Below are 27,848 nucleotides of genomic sequence, written 5' to 3' on the forward strand. Positions count from 1 at the left end.
TTTTTTTTTTTCTTAATTTTCTGTATCTCTTATAGTTAAACTTCATAAATTAGTAATTTATAATATTATTATGCCTAGATGTATTCACGCATCATTAATGCATAATTCATTATTTTGTAACATTGTAGCATTTTTCTTTAGATCAGAGCAGTCATATGGCTATGCCAGGAAGAATTCGAAAAATATTTAAGTATCGTCTCTTACGATATAGAAAATTTTGAATTCCGATTGAAAATTTTTTCTCAAGACGAAAGCAAGCAAGATGAAATTGAATCTGAAGAAAGTGTATGCTTTGTTTTATATTTTTTCCATTTTCCTATGCATTTAATTTGTTTTTTTATTTCTGATATCATGAAACGAAATTCTCAATGTCTTGCACTTTTCCCTGGTCATTAGTCAAATAATTATAAATAGTTTTATAATTATAAAAAAATTAAAATTTAGTTGAAAGACATAAGTATTAAGCGCGTAAATAATTTTTTTAGTTTTTCAAAACTGTTAGTATTTGTAACTTTTTTTGAGAAAAATTAACAATATTTAATATAATTTTTTAAGCATTGAAGAACTGAACAGATAGTGTGATATTTGTTTAACTTTAAAAAATATTTTAAAGCTACTTTTATACTTTTATTACTTAGGGGAGAGTCGGGTAGCCCCGCCCACAGTCAATTTCATGTGTATAGAATATTTTTTCAAGTCAATGGGCCATCGGACATTAATTCTTGTCTTAAAAAAAGATTATTTTCAAAGTTTCAAGTATTTATGCAGCTGGTAACATGGTAAACAATAGTTTTGAAAATATGTTGAATACAGTAGTCATGAAATTAAAAAAAATTGGTTGAATGTTTCGATTAAACTTCATTTTAATACTATAAACTTCATTTTAATAGTAGTCTTAAGTTTAATTTGCACAAAGAAAGAAGTTTGTATGTAAAAAAATTGTTTGAGTAATTACAAATTTACAAAAAAATTGGATTTCGGGTAGCCCCGCTCACATGAATGTCAGGTATCACCGCCCAATTTTATTTCGTCGATAAATGTACGGTTGCGAAGATTATTATTTAATTGCTTCAAATTTGAATGTTATATGCATTTTTAAGAACAAATATATGTTTTAATATTGTATGAAACATAAATTTATGTATTTAAAAATGAAAAATTAAATATTTTTAAAATGTAATTGATATATCCAAATTAAATTTAATATCAAGAAATCACAAATATTATTATAAGCTATTTGCTTACTTATTTATTTTCACTTATTTGTGAACGAATCAATCTACAGAAGCATTTGAATGCAATCAAAATACAAAGTGAATTTGTAATTTTATAAGAAGTATTTTATATTAAGTTTATAAGAAGAGATCAACCAAATAAGTTTATATTGAAAAAAAAAACTATTGTTATTAATTATTGTTACTTAAATTAAATTATTTTCGCTAAATATTTAATATAAATATGTATTAATATTATAATATATTAATATACATTAATAATGATAAAAAGTATGACATTTGTTGTTATTAAATGATAGAATTCACTAAAAGTATATAAATATGTAATAAATAAAAAAATTTTGTGATAAAAATGATAAATGAGGTTTATCTATTGTCAATACATTGGTCATTCTCATTTACACCTGAAAAAATAGCCAAAAAACACAATATTTGTAACTGGGCGGGGCTACCCGACACATTTTGAAAAGAGTTGAAAAACATGTTTTTTTAAATTTCTATTTTTTTAAGTTTAACTATTCTTTTTTTGGTTTATTCTTTTTGCATTATTTAATTAGATGATAAAACAATCGAAACATACAAAAATTTTGATTATTACTCAACATACAAAACTACATACAAAAAATTTGAAACATACAAAAATTTTGATTATTATTATACAGAAATATAAGCAATGCTCCTTAAGTGAGCGGGGCTACCCGACTCTCCCCTAATACTTTTTATTAAATTCTTTAACTTGAATTCTTGGAATGATCAATTTTTTGAATATGATCATATTTTTTGAACCAGTAATTACTTCAAAAAAGTTTTTTTAATGCTTAACCTTAAATTGTGACAAGCAGGTTATTGTACAATACGATTGATTTATTTTTCATCTTCTATCAAGTTTTAAATTTTAGGAAAATAAAACTGTGTCTTCTCTCATATTTTAGATAATTGAGATTGTTTCAAGCATTGAGTCTATGAATGTTGAACCTGATATTTCTGGAAGTGATAAAGAACAGGTATCTAAATAATCCATCTTCTAATTAAATGATATAATTATTCTGCTTTGCGGCATTTTTTTTCGCAGCTTGAAATTTTTATAAGCTTTTTTTCATTGTTTAGATAATAAACTATAGACCACTATACGAAATCTATCTATATCAAAGTGGTCTAATAGACCACTTTGGCGACCTCTGCTCTAGATAATATGTAACTCTCCAGAAGCATGTGACAATAATTTTTGGTGAGTTAAATAACTCCCCAGATAAAATCAGTTTAAATAATCCTCCTGAATAAATAATAAAATAATGATAAATAAATTTATTTTTATTTTAAGTAACTCTCCTGAGTGACATTAAGAAATTTACATTGATTGAAAAAACTGTTTTTCCACATGACACAAAGTATTATAAATAGAGGTGGAAAGATGTTGAAAAGAGACTTATGCAAAATACCTTTAACGCCACAGCCATATTCTTTATTATGATATTTAAAAATAAATAAATCCAGTTCAATGATACAGTATTTACCATTTCAAATAAATAATAATCTTTATTTTGTGTCCTCCAATATTTTTTTGACAAATTACTTAAGTGCTACTAAAAACATTAAAAAAATAAGTTTAAATAATATGAAAATAATGAGTGAAATATACGACAATTGTTATCAAGATATATTATTTAAGATGGAATTGAGATTTTCACATTATCCACCTATTTTTGCATAAATTATTACCATACCCAACAGGTAACGTTTTCTTAAAATGTTAAAAGTGAAAATAAGCAACCCTTATACAAAACGCTTATGAATGATGGATGCAATGCATAATTCATTGACTTTCAAGCGGATAGAATAAAATCAAGAAACGTTTTAACTCAAATAATGAAATAATTAACTTAGAGCTGTACCCAAATAAAGCCAAAACAACGGGTAAGCAGACACATAATCATTTTTTTTGTCACTTTTTCATTTTGTGCAAAAAACGTACTTCAATGTTGTACTAACGAGCCGCGATGATTCAGGGGAAAGAGCTTTCGCCTTCCAATGAGGTGAACCGGGGTTCGATCCCGACGATGACTGGTCGATACGAATTCCGCATCCGGTTTGCACCGACCACAGTGCTGACGTAAAATATTCTCAGTGGTAGACGGATCATTGGTTAGAGTCCCCTTGCCGTCAGGCTAACCGTGGAAGATTCTCGTGGTCTTCCTCTCCATGCAACACAAATGCTGGTTAGTTCCATCAAAAAGTCCTCCACGAAGGCAAACTTCTCCTACTACTCGATCCAGGAGTTTCTTTGTCTTCTGGATTGGGTTCAAAATTACAAGGCTGTGGAGTTGAACATTTGTTGACGTAAACCCAAAATTTTGGTCGGATGTTCAACGACGGTTATGCAATAAAAATATAAAAAATATTGTACTGACGCTCATGTCTGTTTATGTGATACTAGTGGGCTGCGTCCCCTGCTCGCTAACGCTCGCCAACCCCCGAAAATTGCTACGCAGTCTCATATGGTTTGCTTCGCAAACCAAGCCCACTTCGCTCGCTACTAACTCAGGCACATTGCAAATGCACAAAATTCTAAGAATTCAAAACAATCATTCAAATCCATGTAAAAACTTTCTTTTAAAAAAAATGCATCTTTTTAGTAAATACTAAGTCATTAAAATAAATTTGAATTCAAATAAATGACATGTAATTCGTTAAACCTATTAGAAATGTGCTATAGTATAATTCGTGATATAAATCAAAAATCGTCAAATAAATTCGTAATATTCGTGAAAAAAAGCGCTTTCGACAAAATACTAAAATAGAGATCTATCGACAAAGACTACTCACTTCTACCTAGCTTAATAGTATGAGATTGGCGCAGCTGATGCTCTCTGGTTATCTCAGTTTTCGTTTTTAAAAGCGCTATATGTTGAGCCACCTCAGCTAGATTTGGCAATGTGACATTTTTAGCGGCAATCATTGGTCGATTCGCCGTGTACCAGAAATAGTAACGTAAACAAAACAAAGCAAACGTTGCCACCGGCGGAAAAGAAATATAGCCAAAATTTGGGAGCCACGTAAGAGAATTATATATATTAGATTATTTGAGCTCTAATCATGTTGTTATAGTTTTTATTTTCCAAATTCTTAAATAAGTTTTTCCTTAAATAAAAAACGTCCGTTTTTGAAGAGTGGACACTGCAAAAGATGCTTGGCTGACACATTCAATGCTTTTAAATGATGATTATTTGAAAAGTAGTATCAAAAAGTCAATAGAAATGAAAACTAATTGTTTTAGTTTTATTTCTTAATTACGGCACAATAATTATTCTCAATTAATGCATTTTTATTTCAGGCATCTATAATAAAATCCACCAGCTTGATTTTAGACGATGCATTAAAATGGAGAGATGAGTTGGTAACGTCGATCAAAAATGATGTAAAACTTCTAGTTAAACTACAGAAACAAGTAACGTTTTTGTCTTGATTTCATTTAGATTACATTGTCTTGATTATTTGTCAAAGATAGGAATTTACTTAAGATATTGTATATGCCTGAACGAGAACAATTTGCGATAAAATCTACTGAAGGCATAAAAAATTCCCAAGACCTTATTTCTTGAAAAGGAAAAAGAATCTTCGGATTCAAAATTTAAATGAATCTGAAAAGCAAATAAAACATTCTTGACCAAACATATTTTGTAAAACAAACCATTTATGATAAACATTATAAGCAAGCATGCCTATTATAAAACCATATTATTAGTAAGGAACCCACAAGAACGTTTATTTTTTCTGGAACACATAGATTTTATTAAATACTTAAATTCAGCTTACTAAGTTATGAAAATTTGTTTAAAAATGTGGTTGTAAACAGAGTAGAGTATTAAATTGTATATTAATGTTTTTTCATTCAAAGAAACGAACTTTTTGAATGTTTTGAATGAAATGAAAATTTTTCATTAATTTTATGAGTTGTTGTATTGTCTCATTAGTTGCGTCATCACAAATTTGAAATAAACACTAAAAGCATTGTAATAAAAACATTTATGTTTTCGCAAGAGCTTGAAAATCATTAACTTTTTATTTTATAAAAATTACTTTGAAGAAAATTACACTAGCCTTAATGGGATAATTTTAGCTAAAGTGTCATTTTATGGGTCATTCTCACAAAAACAGTCATTTTCATGTCCCCAGTATATTTTATGTTTGTTTTACAGCTAACGAAAAAAAAAATTCAGGGAAAGTGTCCTTCAGAATGCAAGCTAACAAAAGAATAAAAATAAAATTATCAATTTTTATTTTTTATTTATTTTAGGTAATTAAAATATACCAATATGTCATTCCCTCACTTGTCCCCACTGCTGATTTAAAAAAAGAAAAAAATTGTATCTGAAATAAAAAAAAAATTTTTACAAATTCGTGTTTTTTATTATAGAATACTGAAATATAGAATTCAGAAAATCAATTTTAAATTTAATTTCCGATAAAAATATTAACACAGCACTATTTTGAACTTTGTCCCCAGTGTTTCGCGTCATTCCCTCACAACAATGCTTTTATCACCTGCAATCTTCTTAGAATAAAAATATTTTAATAAAAACTTCAGAAGTTAACAACTGGCATCATAGAACAAAATTGCAGTATGTTTCCATCTTCAACTTAAAGAAGCTTTGCTGTGGAATAAATTTGAATAAATCAAACCAGGAAAAAATTTTTACATTTGTCATTCCCTCATGTCATTTTTTAGAGTAAAATGAAATACAACTTCATCGAGAAAGTGGATAATTATATGTTGCCTTCTTGTATGAATATAATTGTATGTGATTGACTTCAGAAATTAATTAGGCCTAACAGTTATTTTTAAATTTTATTGAATTCGTCATTCCCTGACTAGTGTATAAAGTGAGGGAATGACGCTGAAGTGAGGGAATGATTCAAGATGAGTATATTATCAAATTTTTTTTTGTTCAATCGTGCCAGCCAATTTTATTTTCCAAACCTGTAAAAACTATTAAACATATAAGACTAAATTATAATAAATATTAGATATACTTAGTATGTTATCATTTTCAAACTTTAGGTAGATGTAACTTAGATAAAAACATGCATTAAAATAAAACATCATTTCCTCACTATTAGTGTCATTCCCTCACTTTTTAAATAGTGAAAATAATTAATTTGCTTATTAATTAATCTAAAAATAAATTAAAAAATTAATAAATTAATTTATTAAATTAATTAATTAATTTATTAAATTAATTAATTAATTATTAATTATTATAAATTAATTAATTATTTAAAAAATTAATTAATTTAAATATTTAGTATAATTTATAGGATATATACTTTCTTTATAATGCCATTACATATTTCTATTAATATAAAAAGTTTCAGAGCTTTTTATTCACTTTACTTTTTTGGGATTTTCTGAACTGAAAAATGACTGCTTTCGTGAGAATGACCCTTATATTAAATATCATAGTGTAAAATATGCATTCAAGTTTATATTTATGATATGTCTCGTATATAAAACACCTTACTAATTTTATATTGATTATTTTTCATATAAATACTGGCATTCTTAGGCTCTGCAGATTGTTTCAACTTGTACAACTAACTTCTTCTGGTCTTCGGAGAAAAGAAAAAATGAGAACGAGAAAATTGACAACATTATGAATCAAATAACGGAATCCGTAAGTTTTATTTTTAATTATCACTGTTTTATAACTGCTATCATTTTTTTAAACATTATATGAGTTTAATATACATTTTAAAAGACTATATATATATATATATATATATATATATATATATATATATATATATATATATATATATATATATATATATATATATATATATATATATATATATATATATATATATATGTATATATATATAAATCCAGAATCCAGACCATTTTCGAGAACTAAAATGTTTTCATGTTGTACAAAGAAGGAAACCGTAAGATTCTTCCACTATTTTTCTAACACAAAACTAAAACAGGAATCTTTTTTCACAGAGAATAATTTACTTAGCTGGTCAAAAGCAATTTACGGATCAACCGGTGCTAACTTGGATTTCTACAAGTCACTCGACGGCAAATCCAAGTTGGATTGACAAGCACTGATTTCTGAGATTACATATTTCATTTGTTTATTTGAAACATTAACAAATAATTATAGGAAATCATTTCTAAAAAAAAAACAAGTATGGAAATCTATTGAAGGTTCATACATAATTGCTCGTTTGTCATACAAAAAATTCGTCATACTAAAATTTTAATCAGTTGAACTTCTAAACTAGAAATATGAATGAGTATCAATATGTTTAACTATTTATATTTACAAGATTTGCTATGCTTTTAAGTATTTTAAGAATAGTTTCTATCTTAAACACATTTTTAATTTTAGAGAGAAGGAACCATGTTCTACGATTGTTTGCAGGCATTACTTCATTTGAACTATGACTCAGTAGATATTCTTTCTGATGACATTGACAGAATTAGCAACACTATTGAACTTCTGCAACAGAAAGTAAATCATCAAATGTTTAATTTTTACCAGTTTGACATATTATGTATGCATTAATCCGAAATTCAGAAGGGTTATGAAAACTTATCGTAGAAACCACGGTCACAAACCACGCTGAGAGTATGAAAAATCGCGAAAAAAACATGATTTTTGACATCACGCTGGAACAACTTGCTAACAACAATGAGAAGAGTTATTCGAAGTGGCACCGCTGACATGCACAATCTACAACGACAAAAAACTATTTCCGAACACACTAGAAAGATGTCATGCGGGATTTTGATGTCTGCCTAAGCGAAGACAGAACGCACTGTGTGATCCTCTGATACGTAATACCCCACAGACGTTCTACACTAGAAAAAAATTCCAGATCAACTCGCGGTAAAAAGACCAACACTCATGGGGCAAAAACTTTTTACCGTAAAAATCTATTCCTATCGTAAAATTTTACAGAACAAAAAATCTGATGTACCGTGATTTTTACAATAATATTTATTCTAAAATCACTCTAATTAAATGAATATTACTGTAAAAGTTACGGTATAAATTTTTACAGTAAAATAGACTTTACGAATAAAGCCAGTACTTTTTACCGCACTTTGATACGTAATTTTTAACAGTGTAAATTCTGAGCATGTATTTTTTTTTTACCGTTTTCACCTTTTTAGCTTGGCTTTCAGTTTCCTTCCTCTTCATGCCTTTCATCAACCTTCTAAATTTATCGGTCAAATTTTCAGGCACGCTGTATATGTTACCGGTAAAGTTGCTTATGTTACCGGAACCACATGCAATGTAGATGTTTGAAAATGTTAAACTTCAAATATAATTTTTGTTTTAGCAACTGTTACGTTCAAATTTGTTAGAGTACTGCAACACGCTCGCATTAAAAAATCATGTGTCGTGTCGCTGAAATTCGAAATATTTTTCACTCAGTTGGCAAGAACCCATTGATCAGTTCAAAAATATTTTACTGAAATCTACGTTTTCGAAAACAAATTGTTCCACGACCAGAGTAAAATAGTCAACTTTCACTCATTGCTGTTGTATAATTAGAAGTATTTATATACATATAAAAAAAAGTATCACGATCAGCGACTGACACTTAAAATAATTTCTGTGTCTAATAATTTTGTTTTCACTGCAGAGAAATGAGCTGTTCTCCTTATGTAGTCAATCTCTGGAAATAGAATTTAAACAAAGAGAAGAAGAAGTTAAAAATTTAAACTCTGAACTGTCCTATTTACAACACATTGGAAACATAGATGTAAGTGTACATACATTAAAGTTATTAATAATTAAAGTACATTTACCATTAAATACTGTTATTTGATGGACAAGAAAGAAAGTTATGCTTTTAATTTAATTTTAAATTTTGAAAAATTCCGACTGCTTTCATACTTCAACCTGTAAATGAGTGATTGTTAGTAATAATATTTATATTACTATTAATTAGTAACTCTTGGCATAATTCACAATAAGCATAGTAAAACTTAAAGTTTGTCTCTCCTTTATTAAATAACTACAGTATTAATAAAATTAATTTTATAATTTGGTTTCTTTCAATAATTTAACGATATAAAGCAAAATCGAGAAATCAAAATTTTGTCGAAATCCTGTATTCTACAAACACTTTTAGAAAAATCTGGTATTTACATTCTGCTTCTCTTAAAAAAATTACACATTTGTTGATGAAACTTTCTAAAAGTATTATATATTTCCAAGCAAATATCATTTCAAATTAGAAATTGGAAAAAAAATTAAATTATTATAATAATTTGGTGGTTACTTTACTTTATGAGAAACTTTTCAACTCATTTAATGAGCCCCGCCTACTAAAAGTGAGTATAACAAAACACTTTTACGCAAAAATGTCTAAATATAAATATAAAATCTTTCAGAGTACTACTTTTTGCTTTTACCATTCACAATTGAGTCATTTTAACTTAAAAGTGAATACATGAAATTATTGATGCGTTCTACGGTGGCATAATGATATAACAATTGGTTTTAAATAGCATAATTATGTTTAAAGTTCATTAAAATGTTTACATATATTATTACTTATTTAAATTTAAATACTCTTATAAATATATTTTAACCTGCATAATGTGAATCCTCAATCCTCCAATTTTTGTCTATCTTACCTTGAACGCATGGAAAATACAGGGTGCTGATTACTTCGATTATTTGATTTATTTTAAAATGTTATATTTTATCTTAGAATCTTAAAGCGATTGAAGCAAAAAATCTTATGATTCATGGTATTGAAGACCGAAACCTCGAAATTCAGCAAATGAAAAACACTTGCAATGCTTGGAAAACGGAAAGTGAGGTAAGCAAAGTGTTATTGTTTCTTGCTACTCATTTCATTAAAACATTTTATGTCTGAATAAAAAAAATTATTATAATGACCATGCAATTTTTCTCACATTTGTCATTATCATCACCATCGTCAGTGAGGATAATTTTCCTCATTTATTGTACAACCAGTTTCATTGGAATGGAAACTTTGTTATATTGACGCAGAATTGAAATATATAATAGCATAATATTGTAATGAAATTTTTTAACAAGTACGATATTCTTGAGTATATAGTGTCTATTGTCTATAGTATGCATCGTATGTACTATATATCGTGTCAATACTATATATCGTGTATAGTGTCTATTATTGAACGATACAGATATCTTTTTTTTTTCTTTAGATTTCTTGCTCCCATTTCCTTTTTTAAGATTTATTTTTCTTTTTTCTTCTGTTTTCTTTTCGTTTTAAGTTTTCTGTATTTTTTTGCAGATTCAATTTTAAATAACTTCCTCCAAGAAGGTTTTAAATTACAGAAATCATTCTCAGCCATTTTATTTTCAGCTCTTTCCTATTGTTGCTACCTTTATTGATCAAATGACAAACTCGCTAGAGAAAAGAAAAAGTGAAATTCAACTTTTAATAGAAGTTTTGGAACTTATCGAAAGCGAAGTAAGTCACCGTTTATCACATTATATATCACATATAGTCACCGTTATATATCACATTATAATACTTTTCTTAATAGCTTGTATGAAATGGAACTGTATTATCCGTAAAAAATATAATCAGTCTATTAGTTTATAACTTGTCTCCGAACATTTCGTATATTACTTTCTTCCTCACATTTTGTACAAATGATATTTTCATCAAACTTTTAAACTATTCTCTCTGAAACTTTTTAACTTATTCGACTTTCTGCTGTATTTATATTTTACTTCATATTGCAATTTTTTTATCTCAGTTACTGTGGTTATTGCTGTAGAATTAAACAAAACAACGTAAGTGCTTTACTATTGCCACATTTACACTTAATGTAATGTGACAATTTAAATTTCTAATTTTACCTAGGCCTTTAATTTTTCTTTAAACGCTATTTCCTTTTTTTCAATTTAGCAATCTTTTATAACTTTCTTGTTGACCTTTCTCATGGTCATTGCGGTCATCGCACTTCCTGTGGGGAAAGTCAGCCAACCCCTCTATTCACTCCTTTCTTTTTTTCTTTTAATTTTAGGGGGCTAACTAACCAATCTCTTTCCTTTAACTACCACTTTCCTTAACGATCCTTCCTTTACTACCACTTTCCTTAACGATCACATTCCCCTTAATTTAATTTAATTACCTTATATATATTTCGGCCTTAATTTAATTATTATTTCAATCATTTAACCTTTTTAATCATGACTATATCCAGTGATACATCCAATTATGCAATCTATCAATTTTAATAAACATGCATAAACAACGTTACTTTATACGCACCAACCCAAAATAATACTTTTAAATTAAACTCTTACAACTATAGATTTTGAAAAAAACAGAAGTGATTGAACGTGTTTTCCAGGTCTTCTACAGATATTTTTGCATGTTTCAAAAAATTATTAGTTACACATTCTCTAACTAAATAATCCATGTAATAATTTTATGCCGCTAATATTTTAAATAACTTCAGTTTCAAAGATTTCAGAATACTTTCAGAAATAAAACTCTCACTTTCGACAATTCAGCAATTCTTCATATTCCATTAATTTCGAGAATGATTTTGTCACGAAATTACGTGATTTGTGACAAAACGTGAGCTCTCAAATATATGAAGGAAATGTTTTCTCAACTCGGAACCTCATTGCAGTTGCATTATGAAAAATAGTTAATTAAAACGAAAACTAGATGATCGAAACTGGAATGACGAAGCGAACCCATCGGTTGTATTATGGTCAAGGAGTTGACTTCATGCCAGGAAGATTTCGGGTTCGAGTCCGAGTTTCTTTTTTTTCTTTTGGAAAAAAATAGAAAAAAATGGAAAGTCATAACATTTTTTTACTTCTGATGAAAATCGTTTAATTTAGGAAGTGACGATAGTTACTTCGTCACTTTGACGAAATTTTTGTTAGGAGCATATACCAGAAAACGGTTTCATCATAGGCGAAGAAAGTTTCGTGATGTTTGAGTATCCATTTTTTGCAGCTTTACATATAACAATAATATTTTTCTTTTTAAGGGCGATATGATTACTTTATTTTATTCTCCGGTTTTACAAGAACTTCTACAGAAAAACAATACTGCCACTGAAAGAATAGAACCTCAAATTCTTCTTATGAAAGAAATCAAAAATGATGTGGATATTCAGGTATAGTATAGTTTTAATGGAAAGATTATTATTTTTTAAATAATTTATTTTATTATTAATTAAATTTATCTTCTATTAATTCCTATTAAGGCAAGTGATTTTTTCTTTATTACTTTTCACAACAGATTGCAATTTCCTTAATTAATAGTTCCTTAAATGAATGGCAAGTTTAGTAGCTAATTTTCAGTTACTCCATTTTTTAGGTTTTTAGCGGAATTATTAACTGTTGTATATTTTTAATAATACGTATTACAATTTATTTTCTATTAATTCCTATTAACTCAAATGGCTTTTTCCTAGATTGCATTTCACGCGCATTGCGATTTCCTTAACTCTTTTACTAACTGTTCCGTAAATGAACGGCAGGTTAATTGTCATTTTTTATTTAAACTGATATTTTATTTTTACGCTAATTGTTCTCGATGAATTATTTCTAAATTCTATCCCTTTCTCAAGAGGATAAAACCTTAACAAAAGTAGTAGAAAGTTTAAAAAAAATACGTTTATTCTGTATTTCTCCACTGAAAAGAAAATCTGGTAAATTTGCAGTACTGTATGGTAATGACATTTTTGGTTTTAAAAAAATCACAATTCTGATTAATAAAACTAAAAGAAAAAGTATTTAAATTTACCATGCGGTAATTTTTTCGTTCATACAGAAACGGTTTACTAGAAACTCTGGTTTTCAAAATTACAGTTCGTATTAAGCCTTCACCATATGAGCAGAAAATTAATCTAATAAATGGTTTAAATACCATATATTTTAGTTTTATTGAGCAGAATTATGTTGTTTTTTTATCACAAATGTCGTTACCATGCAGTACGGTAATTTTTTTCATCCGTGTGGAACGGAAGCTGGACTTCAGAAATGAAATATATGTTTTAAATTAATGAAACGACTCCTTAAAGTTATGAACTGGTTTCATAATTTAAAAAATTCGTTCATAAATTATGAATTACGTGAAAAAATAAAATATATGATTGATACAAAATGATAATATCAACATATGTTTAAAAGTTCTAATAGTAGTAGTATTTTTAAGAAAAAATATTAAAATGTAAAGTAATGAAATAATCAATTTTATGTAAAATGAGGGCATTAAATTTTCCTATATAGATCAATAATTTTTTTCATAAGATTGCATTGTAAATTGTTATGCGGAATTCAATCATTTCATAAATACTTTTTTTAATTTCAGTGCTCTAGAATAACTAGTGCTTGTGAAAAACTCTATTGCTCTTTGCTAGAAACATTTAAAATTGAAATGGAGGCAATATGTTATGATATTGAGAAACTTAGAAAGCATCATCATGTTCCTGTCGAAATCATTGACTCCCACGTAAATATGCAGAGTCTGATGCAAATAATTATCTAACTTAATCCAAAAATATTCTGTAGATTTTAGGAGCACCCAGAATCTAAATTTAAATAACTGAGTTAAAAATAGCTTTCTTCTAATAGCTTTCATGTCATAAACACTAATTGTTGGTTATTCATGCATTTAATGTTTCGAGTCATTTGAATTTTTTTTGTATTATTAATTGTATACCAAATACATTAATACACAAAAATTATTTTCATCTACAGTGTTTGAAAACTAAGACTCTAATATTTTTATTATTAATTTGAGTTTAATTATTAAATCAGATTTTCTTAAAGTAAAAGCATGAGTCTTTTTACAATTCATTTAATTAATTTGAAATTAATGCTTTTTGCAATTAATTTGCAGTCATTTAATAGAAAATAAAGTATTGCTTAAATAATAGGAATATGATGTTAAAGTTAATTTTTCTTACAAACTTATCTATTTAACTCACATGTTCCTCAATAATACATATGACAATAATACGCTGTTATTATTTAAACCTACAACATCAAGTGGCGAATAATACGTAATTAAACTTAATCAGTTGTTCATAAATGCTTTATTGTCCAAAATTGCTGAAATTAGAAGTTAATAATATTATAATATATATATAGTTTTCTTACATGGGAAAAAGAATGTCTTCTTTTTTTATGTGTTGGCAACAAGGAATTGAAAAATCAAGTGTATGAGCTGTCATAAGCATAAAAGCGTAAACATACATGTCAATAAATTTCTGAATGAAAATTCGTTTCTTACGTGGACAACGAAAAGCTGAAACAAACTAAGTTATAAGTTGACAATAACTAAAAGTTTTAAAAACGAATGGCTCACATCAACAAGCAAAGTATTCTATATTATGTTTTAATTATACTTAAGAAAGTTCAATAATGATAATTTTGTTCATAATAATAATAAATTTATAGTGATAGTTCAAAGTTCTGAAATTCATAATTGTTTTTTTAACAAAGTTGTGATTCTTTAGTTCAATAAGTTATTATTGACTTAAAATTTAAATTTTTTAAGGACGAATTAGTTTTAATAATTTTAATAATTGATTTGAATTATTAAGGTTTTACTCTAGAGCACATTTTAAATGGGCTTAACTCTAAAAGATCTGAAAATCAAGTCATATAAGGTTGAATAGAAATCTTGGGAGGTCTCGGCGTGTCAGCAAACAGGGACTCACTAGTTTTTTTTCTTTTTTTTAAATTGAATCAAAGCTATTCCAATATCGTCTAAAAAAGAATCATTTTCTAACTATTTATCGTTAGTAAAAGTCAAAAAATCATTTTTACTCACAATTTTTTTTTATAATTTTACCTGCTAAACAGTTTCTAATTAGTGAATGGTTCGTATCCAATTAGCATTTTCAAAATGATAACAACGTTACCCTATTTATAAAGAAAACAACAGCAAAAGTTTATTTTAGTATACTTATTTATTTATTATTTACTTATATTTTATTTTTATTTTTGTTTTTCCTTTGTAATTTTACCGTATAGTCATGTTAGAACTATCGATATGCAAAGTGATGGAAAATTAACTGCTACTAGTTTTATTTTTTATTGTGTTTATAACTTTCAATCAAATAAATGCTAAGCTTGAACTTCTTATTTATTTCCTATAAAATCCCATTTTAATTTATCAGTAAGTCATTAATAAATTGCATTGAAATCGTACAGCATTGGTTTAACAGCTCGAATTCCAATCTCTAATAAAAAAAGATTTTTAAGGTTCTAAGAGTATTTTTGAATTTTCAGGACAAAGAAATTTTTATCACATTCAAACAATTATTTATGACTCTGTTTAAAATGAAGAAAACAGAACTTGAAAGGAGCATTCGAAAACAATCGATAGAAAAAGATGTAGAGAAGAAAATGCTTGAGATAACAACACTTTTACAGCAGAAAGATGCTGAAACTACAGCGCAAAATACACAGGTTAATATGGCATGATAATAATTATAATTATTTTGTATCTATAGAATAATTTTTTAAGTATTATCTCTGAACATGCCAAGTGAGTAAATTTAGGAAGACGCAATACCACGGAAGAAATTTTTCATTGCAAATTCTCTGCCACCTCCATAGGTAATTTAAAATTTAGAAAAACTGAGTTCAGGCAAAGTATATTCATTACAATATTTGTTTAATAGTTAAGAATAATTATAATCAAAATTATCTTATCTGTGAATTTGATAATAATATGAAAAGTAGCTGCAGTTTTTCCTTGTAATAATTAAAATTATTTCAAGAAAACAATGAATTTAAAAATATTAATCAATTCTTCAAAAATATTAATAAATTAATTCCTATTATATGGCATTTTAAAAACATTATTCTTAAAGATTGAGTGAAGAATAATAAGTACTTTAATACTTAAAGTACAGGAATTGAATTGAGAAAATTATTCTTTATTCTTATGCTATAAATAATTTTTAAGTGCATTTTTGTGTTGTATAAGTGTATTCAAAATGGCATTGTATCTCAAATTTATTTTCTATTACTTTTTTTTTGTTTATGCAAAATATAAATAAATTTGAAAATTATTTAATTTAAATACTTCTTATAATCCAATTTTTGGATTCGATACATCGGGAAAAAACTGATCGCATTATTTATATCGCGCAATATCGCCCACAAAACGATGAATTTTTAATTACATCAATATTAATGATATTATATACTTTAAAATAACATAAATTGATTCTCACACTTCTCAACTGGTCAAGATCTTAGAATTTTAGTAAGTGCAGTTATTTATAACTGACTAAAACTAAACTCACTGACACTTTAAAATTTGATTTCCAGGAATTATTTGAGCGATTTTGTTCAAATTTTGTATTTTGACATACAAAATTACATTCTTTAAAATAAGGTAAAATTTGTATACCTTGCAATTAAAAATTTCTATTAAATGAAATTTATTAAATAAAGTTATGAGGATAAAGAAATTATAATTTTTTTTACATAAAATTTTTCAGTGCAAAAAGTTTTCCTTTTTTGAGTACAAAATGTTTTCAATCGGCTTGAAAAGTTCTCGATATGTAGTGATAAAAACTAAAATTTGCATAAAATAGTCCAAACTTTCGACCACTTTCATGACCCTATTTCCCAGGTAACGGCTAAATTACAGACAGCGAAAAAAAAGGAATATTTATTCAGAGAAATTACATTTTTGTGTCTGATTTCAAAACTTGAAATACCGCATGCACTTACTAATTAGCATATTTGAGGTCACACTCTTGAACTATTAAGATTGAGTCCTAATTAAGAGCAAATCAGATCAAAATTTAATCAGGGTGATTCTTATATTTATTAATTTTTTATTCGTTTGTTTGCACACCGTACGTTTTCATGTAAATATATAAGTCTCCTCATCTCCTATTCCTTTATCATCAGTATTAAAATCTATTCTATGAATTGTCTCTATGTGTTCTAATAAAAAAAATATTTATGTTAGCCTGGCAATATAAGCTAATATAATTTTTTTTTAAATTTTTATAATTATGACATATAAATGAATTTATTCATTAAAACAAAAGTATAATGCATCAGTCATCTTTTTTTAAGATAAAATATACTTACAAAATTGATACATTTTTATTTAATTTTAAAGGACTTCATTTGCATAATATATTTATAAGAAAATTTCTCATAAAAATGAAAAGGCCATTTAACGTTCGTCCTTTTTGTCGTGAATGGTTTTTGTGATTTTGTAAATTCAAATTTTATTCTGCTTATAGGACTACAATTATTCTTTTAAAGAATATATTAATTACTATGAAATAAAAAGAAGAGAAAGGGAAATGTTAACTGAAAAGCAAATACTGCAGGATTTTGAAAATATTGAACGGGAACTCACTGTTGATTTAGAGATTGAAAGAGCTGAGGTAGGACATTATTACGAATACATTTCATTTTATTATACCTTTTTTTCTATTATTCTTATAAAATAAATATTCTATTATTCTTATAAATTATTCTTATAAAATAAAACAGCATGACTCAATAGATGTAAATTTTTTGTAGCTGAATATCGCTTTAAGAAGCGTGCTCTTATAATAATAAAATGCACTATTTGTTACCATTTTGTTTTTTATTTGCTTGAATAAATAAACCTTTTTTTTTAATTTTGCTAAAAAGGAACAATTTAAAAAAGGCGGTGAAATTACTAATTTAGTAAGCTGAAAATCTATATCGCTTAACTGTTTTTTTTATCTTCCTTGTATGAAAATAACGTAATTATAAATAATTTTTTTAATAACTTTATATCATTTAGCAAGTCTGAATTTCATTTCTCTATTAAATATTCTTATCTTTTTTTTACCTAAAAATTTAATTAAAAATTTAAAAAATTCATGATTTGTCACTTAATTACTTTATTATTTCTCAAAATTTTCTACAAGTAACTTCTTGTAAAAAAAAATATTATTTTATCAAAATATTAATTTTTTATTTGGCTTATAATTGCATAAATAGCTTGATAAAAGCGAAGCTTCTAGTATAGCTATCATATTTTTTGAAAATTATACTTATTTCATAAAACATTTGACTATTTAACACTTTCAACACAGTTTTTTCATATTATAGATTTTTTGAATTGTCGAAATTTATGGCTTAAAATTTATTAAATTTATTAACTTAAAATTTATTAAATTTGTTAACTTAAAATTTATTCAAATTTATAGTCTAATATTAATAGCTTAAAATAAAAGCACATACCTATAATTTTGAGATTCCACTGAATTAAGATACAATTGTTTATCACTCTAGGCTAACTCAACGGGGAAATGATTTTTCTGTAAATATCGGCAAACTACAGATTGTTACCCTCACTGAAAAAAGTATGGTCAAAATTAGTAGAATATAGTTAAATTTAATGGGTTTCTGGTGAACACCAAAAAGTATGGTAATTTTTACTAAGGTATTTTACTAATTACTTTTGGTAAAATTAACAGTAAAATGTGGTTTTATTAACATGCTGTTTAATAGGAAATGTAGTAAAATTTCGTAATTTTATGAAACCTTAGAAAATGACATGAAACCACCTATTTCATTAATTTTACTTTTCAGTTATGTATTTTTACTAAACGTGTGATAATAAGGACTATAATTTTGAAAACCAGAATTTCTGATCAGACATTACCATATGAACGGCGAAATTACCAAAAAAAAAATTTATATACCGTATTTTTTGGTTTTATTACCAGAATTACGTTTTTTTTTTTAACTAAAAATTTCATTACCATACAATTACAGTAACTTTATCAGAGTTCCTTTCTTCGTGCGTGTACCGTGACTTTCTAACTATGTTAGTTACAGGAACTCTCGACACATTGGGCATCCATCATCATAAAATTGCACTTAATGTTAGAGCACAGCGAAATACCATCTCTAATTTAGAGAGAGACATCAGTTATCTGAAAATAGTATGAATAATATTTTTTGTTTTATTTTACGACAAATATTTTAAAACCTACGTGTTTCGCATTAGAAGTTAAGTATCAGGTGACGTTAGAATAAAACATAAGGCGTTATTAGAATAAAGCTTCACAATGATTAAAAAGTGACAATTTGTGTACAGATCTTAGTAATTGGTAAACATTTTGAAGAATGAAATATTTTCTATTTTTTAAACACCATGTTTATGGTTTAACTGTTTATAGCAAGTTGAAAAACTGGATACTAAACTATTAAGACAAATATTATAACTCTGCGCTTAGACAAAAGTTACATTAAAAAATAAGATTTAATTAATATATACTTTTTAATTCTTTAGAAAATATCGTCTGAAGCTGAGACTGAAGAAGACACAATAAAATCAAGTTCTAAAACTGAGGTAATGCAAAACTGACGAGTGATTTGAAAATTATTTTTTTCTTCTCTTAAATATTTTAAGGGGATCACGTTCAAGATAAATCCCTACATAATTACACGTAATCGTTATTAAAATATTGTGCCACATCAGCGTTATGAAAAAAATTCTTATTCACAAAAAACACAATTTAAAGTTTCGTTCTTATTTACGCTTTTATAACCTTGCTTTACTCACATCGCTAATGAAGCTCTAGGTCTAATGACAATGCAAGTTTTAATCGTGTGCATAGCTACAGGTAGAATTTATCGCAATATTATCATCAGTCAGAACACTGGTCGACATCTCGCCTAGCTAGTACCTCTGTACCGGATTGACATTTGAAGTCTATGTCGTTTCTTAATCACTGGTTTATCATCAAAATTACTTTATTATCTGAAGATTTTTCGACTAACTAGAACGATCAAATCTCAACAAGAGCTTTGTGCTGTAGGACAATGCTACTTTCAAACGTTTCTTAATCGTTATAAGCAGAATCCTTAGTGATATTACCCCGTTAGTGAATTAATCATCAATTAAGATTTTGACAATATTCCAACTAGAAATAAAAAAACTCAAATTTTAGCTGAAGCTCTGGGCTTCTGCCTAGACGAGCTTCAATTGTTTTTTTTTTTCAACCACTACAAGCAGAACTTCTCTCCAAATAAAATTTATTGTGAATTAAAACTCCAATCACTATCTGATGAGCTAGAGTTTTTAACTAAAACTCTGTAAAACATAAGCTATACTTGTTTCCTAAATGTTGTAAACAGAATTTATTACCATTCCATCGCCCCATCGACCATTTTTTTGGCATAAGCAATTTAACAGACCCAAAGTTAAAATGAGGAAACATTAATATTAAAAAAAAATATGTAAATACCATTTTTCAAGTGAATTATTGTTACACCTAAGGCAAGAAACCTAGAATGCATCACTTTCTAAATAAACTTCTATCATAATCAAACATTCACACCACGTATTTCAAAAGTGATGCGCCCTCCGTTTTATATTTTAGGTGTGACAAAAATAGAATTATTTTTTTCCTTTTTAGTCCACTTGAAAAATTAAATGAATACATTTTTATTTTATTATTTAATTTAATTGAGTGACTATTTTTTTTATTATTTATTTTACGTTTCATTTACTTCGCTCAATAGATATTTGGTTTAACTTGCACCAAGTAAATCTCTGGGTAAAATATTTAGCTTAAGAACTATTTATATTTTTTAATTTTATTAAAAAATGAAACTAACATAAATATTTAAATGCATTTTAATCTCATGTCTGTTTTTTGCAGGTATTTATGAATAGAGTGTATGAGATAAGAATTCAACAAGTCGAAGAGGAAATTATATCAAAACGAAATAAAATTCTTGACGTTATTAATAAACGAAAAATGATCATGGAAGATCTTGTAAAATCCAAGAAGAAGGAAATAGAAGCAAACGTTAATCTTAAAGGGGAAGAAATGCGATATTCACTCACGGTGTTCAAAGACAAGGTAAAATTGCATCTCATTTTTCTTCTCTCTTGGCAAAATTTATTTTTAAGTATTTTTCAGAAAATATTTTTAAATTACATAAATATCTTTTGTCATTTTACGTTATATGATCATTTCAAGCAAAAGCTAATTCAGAAAAAAATATATATTTTCTTAATATTCATTGAAGCTTAATTATAAAGAAAATAACTAGAGTAAAAAATTGATAGCAATAGTTTATTTTCAGTACAAAAATATGTAAATAATTTGTTAAAAAAATTAAGAAGAAATAATTTGAAACTCTTACTTTTTTTAAAAATTATTAAGAGTGGTTGAAAATCTTTTTTTGCACGTAATTTATTTTTTATTTTTAATTTCATGTTAAGTGTGCAGCTATTCTTTTTATATTATCCATTTTTAAAAAAAGTTAAGTTTAAGTTAAGTTTAAGTTAAGTTTAAGTTAAGTTTAAGTTAAGTTTAAGTTAAGTTTAAGTTAAGTTTAAGTTAAGTTTAAGTTAAGTTTAAGTTAAGTTTAAGTTAAGTTTAAGTTAAGTTTAAGTTAAGTTTAAGTTAAGTTTAAGTTAAGTTTAAGTTAAGTTTAAGTTAAGTTTAAGTTAAGTTTAAGTTAAGTTTAAGTTAAGTTTAAGTTAAGTTTAAGTTAAGTTTAAGTTAAGTTTAAGTTAAGTTTAAGTTAAGTTTAAGTTAAGTTATACATTTTACTCGTGATTAGTTATAGTTCTGCATATACTTGAAGTAGTTGGTAAGCCAGAAATCAATCAGATTAACTTCACAAAAACATATGCATTAAGGGTGTATAGATTAGAGCAATAAACTTAACGATTCAAAAGATTAACATCAGATTAAAAATTGACCTTTTTTTTTAATGCTTGCTTTTACTTATCTATTATGTTCTAGGAATCTCAGATATTTTGTTCATTAAAAAATTTATATCATGATATCATTGAGCTGAAAAAAGGGAAAGAAGAAGTTTCTGTCGGCCCTAAAGATGTTGAAAATTATCTGGCCAAGGAATTTCTGGTAGGAAATTCTGGTTCTAATTAACTTTAGGTTACTAGTCATTTTTATTAAATTAAAGGGTTCTTCTATTTATGAAGTTGTGTGGTTTAATTCAAATCTTAAGCTTTTGAAAAAAATTGACTAGCATCTGTCCAAGTAAAATTTGAAATTTTTTTCATTATTTTAAAAAATATAATTATCTTAAGTATGAATCTAAATTATATTTCATGTAATGTTTTTTTTTCCTAAAAAAAATTAAATTAGCTAAAAATTATTTTAATGCATTATTTCTACTATCTTCTACATCTTGTCCACACTAAAAATGAAATATTGAAGCTTAATAACGAAAAATAATTGTTTTAAAATTTAACAACTAATGTATTAAACATTTTGGTTTTTCTTAATTTTTTTTTGAATTAAAATCAAACTTAAATTTTTGAACTAAATTGAAACAAAGACATTTGTTAATAAAAGAAATTGGTAATTTCCTTAATCAAAGGGTGGCATATTTTCATTTAGCTTGGTGTCTACATTCTGCGTTGAACTAGAGATTAAAAGAGAGGCATAAGTTATCATAAAAATTAATCATTATTCATTATACAAAATGTAGAAATATAAGTTAAAAATAAAATATAATGTCCATTAAATACTTGACCCCCCCCCCATTTTATTGGTCATGAGACTGATTAGCCCTCCCGGCTATGAGTGCTCAGTTTCAAGGAACTAAGTACATGGCTTCATTATGTGGACTTAGTTGGTGCAAAAAAATTCTAGTTGTTTAATCACATTAGGTGAAAGTAGTTAATAAGCGATTTCTCACAGTTAACAGTTTAAATATCACCTTATTTATGGTTACTTGACTGTTTTATTTGAATATGGTGAAATAACAATTAAAAAAATTGTTATTTAACTATTTTTCCGAGAAATGTCTTACAGAGTAAGGCGATTTTTTTCAATTGACATCAATTTATATCGCTTAAGAGTCATTTCACTTAACAGAATTTCTTTTATCGTACATATTATGAATTCCTTAAAAAGGAGGAAGTTTTCATAACGAAGCTCATAAATTTCAATATTTAATAATAGAGTTTTCTCTATTTATAGCTATTATTTTAACTTAACAGTACTGAAAATAAATTTAACACTATGATAGTTTTTGAGAAATTATTATTGTGTTGCAAAATTATTATAGTATTGCAATTTTTATAATACAGAAAGCAAAAATTACTGTAAAGCTGGAAAATCTCTTTGATGTTGCCATCAGCCTGAAAGAAGAAGAAATAGAAATACTACAATGGGCGAAGTTGAAACAAATGGAAAAGAATGTGTCTTTAATGAAGAAGAAAATTGAAAAAGTGATCCTAGATTCAAAGAAAAGGCTCGAGGAGGAGCTTCAAATTTATAGGAAACAAGAAGTATGTTGCGCATGTTTTTACATAATGAGCTCATTACATTAAAAAATTTTTATTACGTAATGCCTTTCATATGTTAAGATAGTTTAAGATTTTATAGGGAACTATATTGGCAGAAACATATCTTGTACTATTATACTATTATGAAAACAATTCGCAAAAAATTATATTAACTTTCTTAAACAATCCTTATTTTAAACTCAAATAAAATATATATAAATGCTCTTTTTACTATAAATCTAGTTACATTATGAACTAGTTAAATTTCTAAATTATTTAAAATAAATTTTTCCTGATTTCCTGGTAATACATTTTTAAATTGAATCATAAACTTTAGTATTATATCAAACAAAAAATGCATGACAAACTTGTTAACGCTTCACTTTTATGTATGATGTACAAAAAGCTCTGTTTTAAAATATGTAACTAAGTTGAATCATACTATCATGCATCTTAAATTTGATGATGCAGTACTATGATTCTACTCCAAGGGAAATGTGGATCAATTTATTGAGGTCACGTAAAAAAATTTGTGAAATTTTATGGTTCAATAAACTGGTATTATGGTCTATCATCAAAACGGTTTTCTGGTTTGTGGTTGGTTCTAATGCCACTTGCCACACTGGTAAGTCTACTTTGTGAAACCGAGCAAATTTAAGGCAGACTGTGCGTTTCTTGTTTTTCGGAGGAATCATCTATTACCAAGAATTCGACTTCTGCCACATCATACGTCACATCTGTTTATAAGGCGGACCCACTCATACATCCATTCATTCATCCACAGATGGTAATTTTGACCTGAATCAGAGAACGATCGATCTCCAATCTAGTACCCCCAGAGGTATTGATTTGTTATGGGAACATGGAGGACTTTGCGACTCGACAGAATTTTAAGTTACCAACTACACGGGGAGTCTTCGACCGGCGGGGTTCGAATCCACGAACTCTCGGACAGTGGCCCAGCACCCTACCGACCAGGCTATACCGGCCACGGTTTTCTTAGGAGTGTAGGTCTCACAGTGGATTGATTGCAAAGACTTAGTTCTCAGTAGAAGCATCACTGACTGTCTTCAGTGTACGGGTGGGTGACCACTTTGATCAGCATGCGTTAAAACCGAGTGTGCGCGATATTTGTCCTCGCTAAACTGTTCTATTCTAAAGGTCTCTACTTCGCCAAAGTGGGTGAGCCATCCTCTCAGCAGAAGATCAAAATTGCGATGGCCTGTCTTCGGATCATCCTCAGGGACGTTTCCTAGGCCGTTGCTAGTAGCCTATTGTGCAGCTCTAGTGCGACGAAAATAAATTACCTACATATCTGGGACTGTAATTAAATACTACATTAAGAAAATCATTTTAGTGTTTATAGAAGTTTCATTTTTGTTTGCTATAAATACTTTGATCCGTACTAATTTTTTAATCATTGATTTCTATTAAATACGTTAATTTCATATCATCTAAACATGAAGTGTAGTTTTTTATTCGATGTGCAAAACCACTCCTTACAGACAATCCGTGCTATGGAATATGCCAGTTTGAAAAAGTCTTCTGCAACGCAAGTTACTTTAAAGGTATGATGCATTTTGAATACTTATTTTTACGTAACTGCTTTAATTTATTAATTATATTACCATTATGTATCGTAATACACAATGAGGTTTCTTTACAGCTAGTATAGATTTTGATTCATTAAGCAATTCCCCTTAAGCATTTAAAAATATTTTATTCATTGTATTATTTCGCCAAAAAAAGTTTAAAAAAAACTTTTTTTAATTTCCAATGGCAAATTTATTGGACAGTAGTTACAGCACAATAAAAAAAGTGAAATACAAGATGGTAAACATAATGCAGTAACTCGAGTCCATTAATTCAAAAGGTCTCGGGCTTCCCAATATCGCTCGGCTAGAGAAGACTTGCGCAAAGCAGGACAGAATGCTAAGTTGCAGATCTTTTAGCCGCAAAGTGTTACCAAGGTGCACCAGGAGGAGGTAGATTTACTGCGCACCCCTTTTTAAATGTACAAAAAACAATAGAATCTTAGCTAAAAAAAGGAATTACCAAAGTTAGCTATTAGAATTTCCAATATTGTTTGAAATGTGCATGTGTGGAGATATAACTATCGACTGTGTTAACCTTCAACTATCTAAAGGTACTTTAAGATGGATGCAAGTTAACATGCCTTATATAGTAGTGATTTGGTATTTAATTTTTATAGTGGTAATTACGCCAGATATGCCGGTAAGGCTTCCTTTATTTTAATCTGGATTGTTTTCTAGGTATTCCACAATCATTGTTTCCAAGCGAATATTAATTTTTGTACGTGAAGCCATTTGAAAACACTACGTTGTAATTTCACTCTACACTACTCTCTATACTTCAAATAAACACAAACTTGGCTTTTAGAACACAAAATTGTTGAAAATGTATGAATTTTTAAGCTTTCAGTTCTAAGTTAATGCGATTTTAACTCGCATACAAGTAGAGAATACAAACATATCGTTGCCAGATTAATAAATTAGAATTATAATAATTTTCTAATTGGTCAAAGTTAGCCCCGCCTGCAAACTTCAATTTCACCGGAATCGTACGGAATGGCGATTTCGATTCCGGATTCCGATATGCTCATGTTACGGCAAAGTGAGTTTTACGAAATTGGCAATCCGATGAAAGCTAGTTTCCGATCGGAATCGTTTCCAGGCGGAATAAATTTCGATGAGTTGGTAATAGGGCCCCTGGTCTTACATCACTTCAACTAACACCAAGAAATGATCTGTGTTGTTTCCCTGCATCACTTGGGGTTTAAAATATTTGCCACTATTTTTGATCCCGCAGTGAAGTGATCGTTAAGACACGGTTCCCAGCAGATCACCGAAGTCAAGCATCACTGGCTGCGGTCAGTGTGTGGGTGGGTGATCTCTTAGATTAGTCTGAGTAGGGACCGAGGGTGTGCGGTACTGGTCCTCGTTAAACTGTTCTACCGTAAAGGGCTCGACTTCGCGTGTAGGTAGTCGGGCTACCGAAGCGGGGGTGCCATCCCCTCTGCAGAGGATCAAAATTGTGATGGCATGTCCTCGGATCATCCTCAGGGATGCTTCCCAGACCGTCGCCAATAGCCCATTGTGCAGCTCTAGTGCGACGTAAATTAACTACAACAACAACAAAAACAGCAACTATTTTTGTTGTTAAGATACATTATATTTTTATTATTAAGGGAGCCCCAGCCTTGAAGTCATAAAAACTTTAAAAATTTTGACCTGTTCTTTAATTATTATATTTTTTAGAAAAATTTCCAAACTAGTTATTCTTCAAAAAAAATTTGCTACATAAAAGACGTAGAACATAAATGCATCGATTGATTGTCAGAATATAAAAAGTAGGCGAGTTATGTTCAATTGAAAAATTGTTATTTAACTTCATTCATAATGCGAAGTTCTTAATTTTAAACTATAATCATGGAAATATGAATTTTTTTGACTTATGTGATAGCATTACTTAAGCATTAATAAATTATTATCCTTCTTACAATAGTACTTTTTACGTCATTATGACGTAAAATGTTAGATTTATGGCTTAACACATTGACTTTATGGGTACTTCAAAATCATCAATAACTCTGTTTTAAAAAGAAAAGAAAAAAAAAACAGGTAAAAAAAAAATTTAAAAGTAAGGTGAAAAAATATCTCACCTGAAAGATTTCAGCAGCTAGCTATTCCAATGTTTGCAAATTGAATGAATGCAAATTAATTTTAATCACTTGAAGGAAATTTTAAATCCAAACTTCATCCTAATGATTAAAACTATGTTTAGGCTTAATAATTTGAATTCCCAATTTTTCTGGCATTATTAATAGTTTATAATCCAATAAAATTTATTTCATTAATTTTTTAAAGTACACTAGACTTGTAAACGTATTTTCTAGGAGTATAACATACCTTATGAAGAGATATTTCCTGACGTTAAACTATTTACAGACTTCTTGAATACATTTGCACTTCCGTTCATAGTTAAGACAAAGCAAACCACCTTTTTGAGTGAAGTAAGTTTAACTTAACATAATTAACAATTTTGTCGGTAATGTTACTATTCTAATTTATTTGTTTCCAAATGTAATTTGTTTTGAATAACGATACCTTTTCTGATACTTGCTCAAAGATACTTGCTAACGATACTTGCTCAAAGTTCTCTATGTGCAATTTTCTTTGCGAAAAATCATTGAAAGAAGGATTTATTATATTTAAAATCATGCGAACGAATATGTACCGTATCTCCGGGTGCCGTAGCTCCCAGTTAAAAAAATCATTGAAAGTTATTAATTTTTGA

The 27,848-nt window shown here is 27.7% G+C and overlaps 2 protein-coding genes across 2 annotated transcripts in view; both read left to right on the top strand.

Annotated features, from left to right (window-relative positions):
• Positions 1 to 2,281, top strand: part of LOC110283236 (uncharacterized) — a 160,886-nt gene extending 158,605 nt beyond the window's left edge. Inside the window, exons 93-94 of the mRNA XM_087156878.1 lie at positions 142 to 285; positions 2,168 to 2,281. Coding sequence (XP_087013004.1) covers positions 142 to 285; positions 2,168 to 2,251 — 228 coding nt within the window. The 3' untranslated portion in view covers positions 2,252 to 2,281. The remainder of the gene's footprint in view (positions 1 to 141; positions 286 to 2,167) is intronic.
• A 2,292-nt stretch (positions 2,282 to 4,573) lies between these two features.
• Positions 4,574 to 27,848, top strand: part of LOC107438252 (uncharacterized) — a 31,096-nt gene continuing 7,821 nt past the window's right edge. The window contains exons 1-16 of the mRNA XM_087156882.1: positions 4,574 to 4,680; positions 6,800 to 6,907; positions 7,628 to 7,750; positions 8,892 to 9,011; positions 9,969 to 10,079; positions 10,614 to 10,721; positions 12,268 to 12,396; positions 13,596 to 13,736; positions 15,524 to 15,703; positions 17,509 to 17,655; positions 19,545 to 19,604; positions 20,920 to 21,123; positions 22,018 to 22,140; positions 23,334 to 23,534; positions 25,037 to 25,099; positions 27,448 to 27,564. Coding sequence (XP_087013008.1) covers positions 6,887 to 6,907; positions 7,628 to 7,750; positions 8,892 to 9,011; positions 9,969 to 10,079; positions 10,614 to 10,721; positions 12,268 to 12,396; positions 13,596 to 13,736; positions 15,524 to 15,703; positions 17,509 to 17,655; positions 19,545 to 19,604; positions 20,920 to 21,123; positions 22,018 to 22,140; positions 23,334 to 23,534; positions 25,037 to 25,099; positions 27,448 to 27,564 — 1,848 coding nt within the window. The 5' untranslated portion in view covers positions 4,574 to 4,680; positions 6,800 to 6,886. The remainder of the gene's footprint in view (positions 4,681 to 6,799; positions 6,908 to 7,627; positions 7,751 to 8,891; positions 9,012 to 9,968; positions 10,080 to 10,613; positions 10,722 to 12,267; positions 12,397 to 13,595; positions 13,737 to 15,523; positions 15,704 to 17,508; positions 17,656 to 19,544; positions 19,605 to 20,919; positions 21,124 to 22,017; positions 22,141 to 23,333; positions 23,535 to 25,036; positions 25,100 to 27,447; positions 27,565 to 27,848) is intronic.

This window comes from Parasteatoda tepidariorum, chromosome 1 (assembly GCF_982258835.1).
Source record: "Parasteatoda tepidariorum strain Cologne lab strain chromosome 1, Ptep-v5.0, whole genome shotgun sequence".
NCBI lineage: Eukaryota > Metazoa > Arthropoda > Arachnida > Araneae > Theridiidae > Parasteatoda > Parasteatoda tepidariorum.